The sequence below is a fragment of the Setaria viridis genome, chromosome 3 (genome assembly GCF_005286985.2).
Source record: "Setaria viridis chromosome 3, Setaria_viridis_v4.0, whole genome shotgun sequence".
Taxonomy (NCBI): Eukaryota; Viridiplantae; Streptophyta; class Magnoliopsida; order Poales; family Poaceae; genus Setaria; species Setaria viridis.
Window position 1 is genome coordinate 42,166,259 of NC_048265.2, and position 7,113 is coordinate 42,173,371.

Sequence of the window (7,113 nt, forward strand, 5' to 3'; positions counted from 1 at the left end):
CAACCCCGCCCCCGCGTGTGTCATCACCGCTAGCTGGGAAGAAGATGCTGCGGACAAGGCTGCGACAGCTCCTGTGACGACGAGCCGCGGAGAACGTCGACGAAGAGGGGAGGGAGGAAGCCGGCCAGCGGCGGCCGCGTTGCCCCCAGATGCGAAGAAATCCTTACCGCCGGCCATCCTCGTCTCCGGCCGGGCTTTTGGCGCTCCGGCGGCGGCAGGACCACGACGAACATGTTTTAATCTTCTAAAAATTGGCATCTGGCACTATATGAAACTGCATACATCAACTAGTTGACTGAAAGACTAAAGCCAACGAGAATCCTACAGTTCAATTCCATCAGAAAACCCAATTCATCGATAAGTGCCGCGGAACGATGCCGGTGCCTCCCACTACGCTTCTTGCCTCCTCTGTTCCCGCGGGTTGGTGAGACACTGAGACTCTGTTCTGTTCCCTGAAACTTTTTGGGAAACTAGCTTGAATGGTCCGAGCAAAACTGCTGAAACAAGCTGGGAACTCGCCATAGGCATTGAAACCAGCTTGGCTAATGCCAGTTATAACTTGAAGGAGCTGTACGTCGCAAAAGAAAAGTAACAACAACTTTTTTTAATCTTTTTTTGCGAAGAAGAAATGAGCAGTGAGATGGTTACCGAAAGAACAACAGAGGGTCCGAGGGGTTTAACTAGGCACAACGTTTAGCAGATGCGGTGTCAACGTCTGCAACATCACTCTAGTTCATTGGGTCATCATGAAATATAATTTGATAATGCATCTATATGATATCGTAAATTTTAATACATTTTTTCCTATAAAAATGTATCAAAGGTACGATGCAATTGGATTGCTCTACGGAATGGGCGCCACGGGTACATAATTACGTATCCAGAGCAACTATGCAGCGCAAGATATAGTGCCGATCACTCAAGAGCTGGTTCCGTGCCCTACTGCTCCGTGCTCTGTAGCGTTGGGGGTAGTCCGGCCTACCGGATCTATCCTATCCAGTACGTCCTGGCCCTGTTTTGGCATGTGTTGACTCCATGATTTCGCTGGTCCATCCATCTCCTACCTACTCCACTCCACTGCAGAAAAAACATCAGGAGCTGCACCTGCATCTGCACGGATGTAATAAGGTAAAAAAATCTGATTTTGAAATATCATTGCTTACCCTACTGCTCAACTCGGTGGTTATTTTCTCTTTCTGGCTCTTGAGTGATTTGCCTTTTACTTTTTGGTCAACATGCGTTTGACTCTTTTGTAAGCAACTTGGGGTATGTAGAGGTAGAGGGTATCTTACTTAAACATCGCCTTTCCAAGCACCATTGAGTGGTTGTGGGTTAGCTTGTGAGTATCGTACAGGAGTTGTTAGGAGAGAGAAAAAACCTGTAGTTTTGGAACACTTCGAAAGTCCAACGATGCCCTCTACCTCTACACACCCAAAAGTAGAAAAATGAAGCACCTTAAATGGAGACGGGAAATGAAATCGACGGCTGCACATACCGAACCAAGTTCCTGGTTCCCTCACGTTTCACATTGGGGATGGAGGCATCATATCCCAGTGCACCGGTGCACACCTTCACTTGCGGAGCACAGCAACCCACGGCACACACCGCCACTCCGGCCAACGCACATGTTAGGCTGCTAGCATCAGCTCAATAATTAAAGCCCGCCCGCTGTTCACGACGACCCCAGCTGCCGGCTCCGCGATGGCCGTCGCCGCCGGCGCTCTGCTGGTGCTGGCAGCCGCCGCGGCGGTGCTCTGCTCGTCGGCGACCGGCGATGACGTGTTCGGCGCCGCCCAGAGCACCGGCATCGGCCATGGCCGCCCGGTGGTCCCGGCGGTGTACGTGTTCGGCGACTCGCTGGTGGACGCCGGCAACAACGACTTCCTGCCGCCGCCGGCGCCCAGGGCCGTGCCCCCGAACGGCGTCGACCTCCCGCGCACCGTCCTCCGGCGGACCGGGCGCTTCACCAACGGCTACAACCTCGCCGACATCACAGGTACGCTCCCGCTCCCCGCCCCTGCAGTGTCTCTTAGACTCCTCTGCTCCGGCGAGGTGGTGACCCTGTTCTGTTCTGTCCCCTGAAATTCTTTGGAAACTACCTGAATGGTAAACTAGCTGAATGGTTCAAGCAAAACCTGCTGAACTGAAACTCGCTGGGTTAAACGAGCTGGGAACTTTGCCATAGGTATTGAAACCAGCTTGTTTCCAAAATGGTAAATGAACAAGCTGGCTAATGGCAATTATTACTTGAAGAAACTCTATGTCACCCCAAAAAAATAGTGATAGAAATCAACTTTTTTATTTTGCGAAGAAGAAATGAGCAGTGCAACAAGAATAACAGAGGGGCCGACGGGTTTAGTTATGCACAATGATTAGCAGCTGGGGTGTCAATATCTTTGGAGGTACCATTATTGTAGTACTACTAGAAACACATCAATTGGATTAGATAGCAATTGTTGTAGTGAGATTGCTATGTGTACACAAAGTGGGCATAAACTTGGAGTAAGGGCCTGCTTGGTTGCAGGCCACGGTCTGCAAAACTTGTGCGGCGACGCCACAAAACGGCGCAGAAAAAGAGCACCGCCGTTTAGGCGTGGAAGGCGCAAAAATGAACTGCATCTCGTGTGGCGCGCTGAAGCTTTGAAGCCAACCAAGCACTAGCCAGCATCTTGTGGCGACGACGTACACGAGGCTTGGCGAAATGTGGCTAAGTTTCATATTTTGTTGCTATGGTGAAAATTTTATACTCTGGCCCTGTCTAGGAATACTTTCCACGAAATAGGGTAACAATTTCTAAAAGCAGACCCTGTTACATGGCGCGTGACATTTGCTGCTGTGATTGAATAATGAATAGCACGCCGCCACGGAAAGCATTTGGCGCCATGGTAGCTATTCGCATAAGGAGCCTACAAGTACAACGATGAAGATCATACTGCTGTTGGTAGTATTAGGCCATGCGTTTGAACAACAAAGCCACATAGAAGAATCCATTTGCGAAAAGTGTTTTCAAAAGGGTGTAAAGATTTCTTAACAGTGAAATTTTAGTGTATGTACTAATGTTACATATAATCGCAGCACAGCACCTGGGATTCAAGATGAGCCCACCCGCTTACCTCTCACTGACACCGTTATTAAGCTTCGATCTCCTACGAGGCCGAGGTGGTGCCAACTATGCATCTGGTGGATCTGGCATCCTGGACATCACTGTAAGTCAATCAAATTAGCCCTAGTGCTGTACTTGACAAATTTCCCTCAGACATCTGCTTGATATTTTGAACAACGATACAGTCTCTAAAGGGGAATAGCTTTCCAATAAATCTACATATATTATTTTCAATTGTCCAATCTAAATACTTCGAACGGTATTGATAGTTTCTTTGCAAGGAAAATATTTTGTCAGTCAAAGATTTAAAAGTTTGATCTCAAAGACTTCACAAGAACATGAAGAATTCTTTTACTAGAGCCAGCACTGTCGGAATTTAAGTCAAGCCAAATATAAAGAGGGGCATGAACCTTTCTCATCCTTCCCATGTACTCCCTCCATTTCAAGTCATTCCAACATTCTTGGAGAGTTAAAATATCTCAAATTCGACCAAATTTATACAATAAAGATATTCATGATACCAAATAAGTACCATTAGTTTCTTCATTAAATATATTATATATTTTCATAGTATATCTATTCGGTGCCATAAATTTTTATGATCCTCTCTATAATTTTGATCAAACATAAAATGGTTTGTCTCCAAGAAAGTTGGAATGGCTTATAATTTGAAAAAGAGGGAGTATTTCTCAAGAATTTACTTGGTCTTCCTTACCAAATTTGTCAAGCACAGTTTGATTCACATATATAGCCTGCCCTCTTCTGCGTCTGTCATCGAGTGCTTCTTCTACTAGGAGCCAATATCACATTTGCTAAGGATTATTTATGCGTTCTCACTTAAAATTGTATACAAGTGGTCACAGTAATGGTAGTTTTGGTCAGTAAGTTAGTTCATTATATCCTTTTTCCCCGCGGAAAATCAAAATTAATTTTATCAAATACAATTCTTAGTTGACCCAATGATAAAAAAAAAGCAAAACTTGCATCCGTACTGAGCACTACTGTTTCAAGTAAACATTCCTCTACTATGGACATGGATGCAGGGGAACGGATCGGTCATCCCCCTGAGCAAACAAGTCCAGATGTTCGCAGAGACCAAGGCAACGATCATTCGAACTGGCCTGGTGGATCGGGAGACGCTGGACGACCTGCTGACCCGGTCCCTGTTCCTCATCAGCACCGGCGGCAACGACTTCGACGCCTTCGACAACGGTGTGCCCCAGAGCCAGGCGCCAGAGTTCATCGCCGGCATGGTCGCCGTTTACCTCAAGCATATCAAGGTCTGCACGTGTGTTTGTATTCTCAATTGGAAAAAGTCCAAATTACTCCCTTCAAATATAGCGAAAGTTCAGATATAACTCCCTAAACTATGTTTTGGTTCAATTTACCCTCTAAACTATGCTATTTGGTTCAACTTGCCCCATAATGCAATTTGTCATTTTTATTTCTCCATACATGGGCAATGCAATTTGTCATTTTTATTTCTCCATACACAAGTTGAATTTTAATTTGAAACTTTGCAGGATGGTAGTGAGCATCATAATCTATATCAGAAAGTATTTTATAAATTTTTCATCATTAGGTTCTATATAATTTTGTATCCGAAGGATAAATTTTATTATTAAATATCATACCCTATCAAAATAATGATAAAAAATCATGATATATTTGTTTAACATGTCTTATGATGTCTGCTATCATCTTGCAAAATTTGAACTTAAAACTCTACTTGTGCATGGAGAAAAAAAAAGACAAATTGTGTTAATGTCTAAATTGAACCAATTAGCATAGTTTCGGGAGTAAACTGAACCAAGAAATACTTTAGGGTAAACTGAACCAAGAAATACTTTAGGGGGTAAACTGAACCAAGAAATACTTTAGGGGGTTATCCAAACTTTGGTTATACTTGAGGGGAGTAATTTGGACTTTTTCCTTCTCAATTTCTCATGCATCTTGCCAATGACTAATCATACTACTGCTAATAGCCTCTCAAGATCAACAAGTTCATGTGCAGGAGTTGTACGAGCTTGGAGCACGGAGGCTGGCCCTTCTCGACATGTTGCCCGTCGGGTGCTTGCCGAGCCAACGAGCCATCACGGCCAATGGCGAGTGCGACACCAATGGCAACTCCATGTCACAGATGTTCAATGCCCTCCTCCGGACCGAGATTGCGAAAGCCGTTGTGACCTCCATGCCAAGCTTGAAGTACTCCATCGCCAGCTTGTACAACACCTACACCGACATGATCGCCAACCCGGCGCTGGCCGGTAAGCACAAAGATTTTGCACAAAAGATATTAAAGTATCTAATGTATTTTCTTAAAAATGCAAATTAGGCCATTACATTTTGGTACAAAGATTTTTTTCAAAAAAAGAAAGTCTAATAAAAAAATCACATGTTTGTGCTAACTATTGGTTGGATTGATCATATGATCACCAGGATTTCATGAGGTGAAGAGAGGGTGTTGTGGCAGCGGCAAGTTCAACGGCGAGGTGCCATGCACGGTGATCTCCAACCTCTGTGCGAACCGCGACGAGTACCTTTTTTGGGACATGGTGCACGGGACACAGGCTGCTTACCGCTGGGCTGTCCTCGCCTTCTTCTACGGTCCGACGAGGGATGCTGAGCCTATCAACCTTGCACAGCTGATGCAAGAACCGTTGTCCATGGTGGAAGCTCCCTACTCCTCCACATAATGGTGTTATTTTTTGATAATGAAATAAACAAGAATATCATAGCCTATACCTTTGAGAATGCATGTAGCCAACAATTCTACAGAGAATCGGCAAATGCTAGACCAAACAAAATCTTAATTCGTCCATCTTTCCAAAAGGAATAAAGACAAGTTATAACTGAAGAGCTCTGTTAAAATGTGCCATAGTTCCTGATGATGATGGACAACTGCCAACCATAATGGAATGATCATTTCTAAATATTGTTATACATGATTAAACTTTAAGGCTAACCAGAGTTGGCAAAGATGGTAAAGGTGTTTGAGGAGAAGGAAATGTGTTTGCTTGTCTCATGATTATAAGCCAATACAGTCAACGTAGCACTCAATGGCAAGGAGGATCGGTGCCAAGAAGGGATTCTTAGGTTCGTACGATCGGGATGCCGGGTGAAGTCATGGGTGAGCCCACACCAGTACCATATACATGGAGAGGACAAGATGCACAGATGGGTGATGACGATGGTGTGTTGAGAATCAAAGATAAAGGGATGCCGACGCATGTTACAATACAAACCCGTGAAGTGAGACCAGGAGGACCTTGTGGGTAATCTTTTTATTGAGAGATGCTTTTGGTTGAGCTTTTGGAGCTGCTTTTGGTTGAGAGATGGTGCTGGTGTCACTAGTAGAGAAATGACTTTCCATCCACCCCTTTTGTCCCGGTTTAAAGTTGGCCCGGGACAAAAGGTTCACCAACCGGGACTAAAACTCGGTCACTGGTGAGGGGCTCACCAACCGGGACCTTTTATCCCGGTTGCAAAGGCTAGTGGGAAAAAAAGACTCTGAGAGGCATTTTATCCCGGTTTGAAACACCAACCGGGATAAAAGACCCCCCTTTTATCCCGGTTGGTAACACCAACCGAGATAAAAGGGTCAAGAGCCTTTTATCCCGGTTGGAAACACCAACCGGGATAAAAGGGGGTCATTTATCCCGGTTGGTGTTTCAAACCGGGATAAAAGGGCCCCCAACGAGGTGACTGGAAAGTGACTGGAAAGGAATTAAATCGGGGGACCCTTTTATCCCGGTTGGAAACACCAACCGGGATAAAAGGGGGTCTTTTATCTCGGTTGGTGTTTCCAACCGGGATAAAAGGGTCCCCCACGAGTTAATACAAAAGGATAGTATCCCCTACATAGTCAGATGTGGTGTGTAGGTGGGATGGCAAGGAAGCTACACGCGAGGCTGGAGGTTGTGGGTTCGAATCCCACGAACCGCGCACGCGCATATTTCGCGTGAAAAATCGGGTGTGGGAGGCCTCCTGGGAGCTCGGGAATTTTTTTT

At 45.4% G+C, this 7,113-nt stretch overlaps 1 protein-coding gene across 3 annotated transcripts; it reads left to right on the forward strand.

Annotated features, from left to right (window-relative positions):
- The first annotated feature begins 1,492 nt into the window (after positions 1-1,492).
- LOC117850984 (GDSL esterase/lipase At5g33370) lies at positions 1,493-5,960 on the forward strand. 3 transcript variants are annotated; one of them, XM_034732875.2, is made up of 5 exons: positions 1,493-1,996; positions 3,081-3,206; positions 4,147-4,383; positions 5,089-5,370; positions 5,543-5,960. In XM_034732875.2, exons 1-5 carry the CDS (start codon positions 1,702-1,704, stop codon positions 5,797-5,799), a joined length of 1,197 nt encoding a protein of 398 aa, XP_034588766.1. In that variant the 5' UTR covers positions 1,493-1,701; the 3' UTR covers positions 5,800-5,960. The 3 variants fall into 3 exon arrangements, with proteins under 3 accessions (XP_034588766.1, XP_034588767.1, XP_034588768.1); XM_034732876.2 differs by having other exon boundaries at positions 1,494-1,996; positions 5,098-5,370; XM_034732877.2 differs by having other exon boundaries at positions 1,504-1,996; positions 3,076-3,206; positions 5,118-5,370.
- The last annotated feature ends 1,153 nt before the right edge of the window (positions 5,961-7,113 follow it).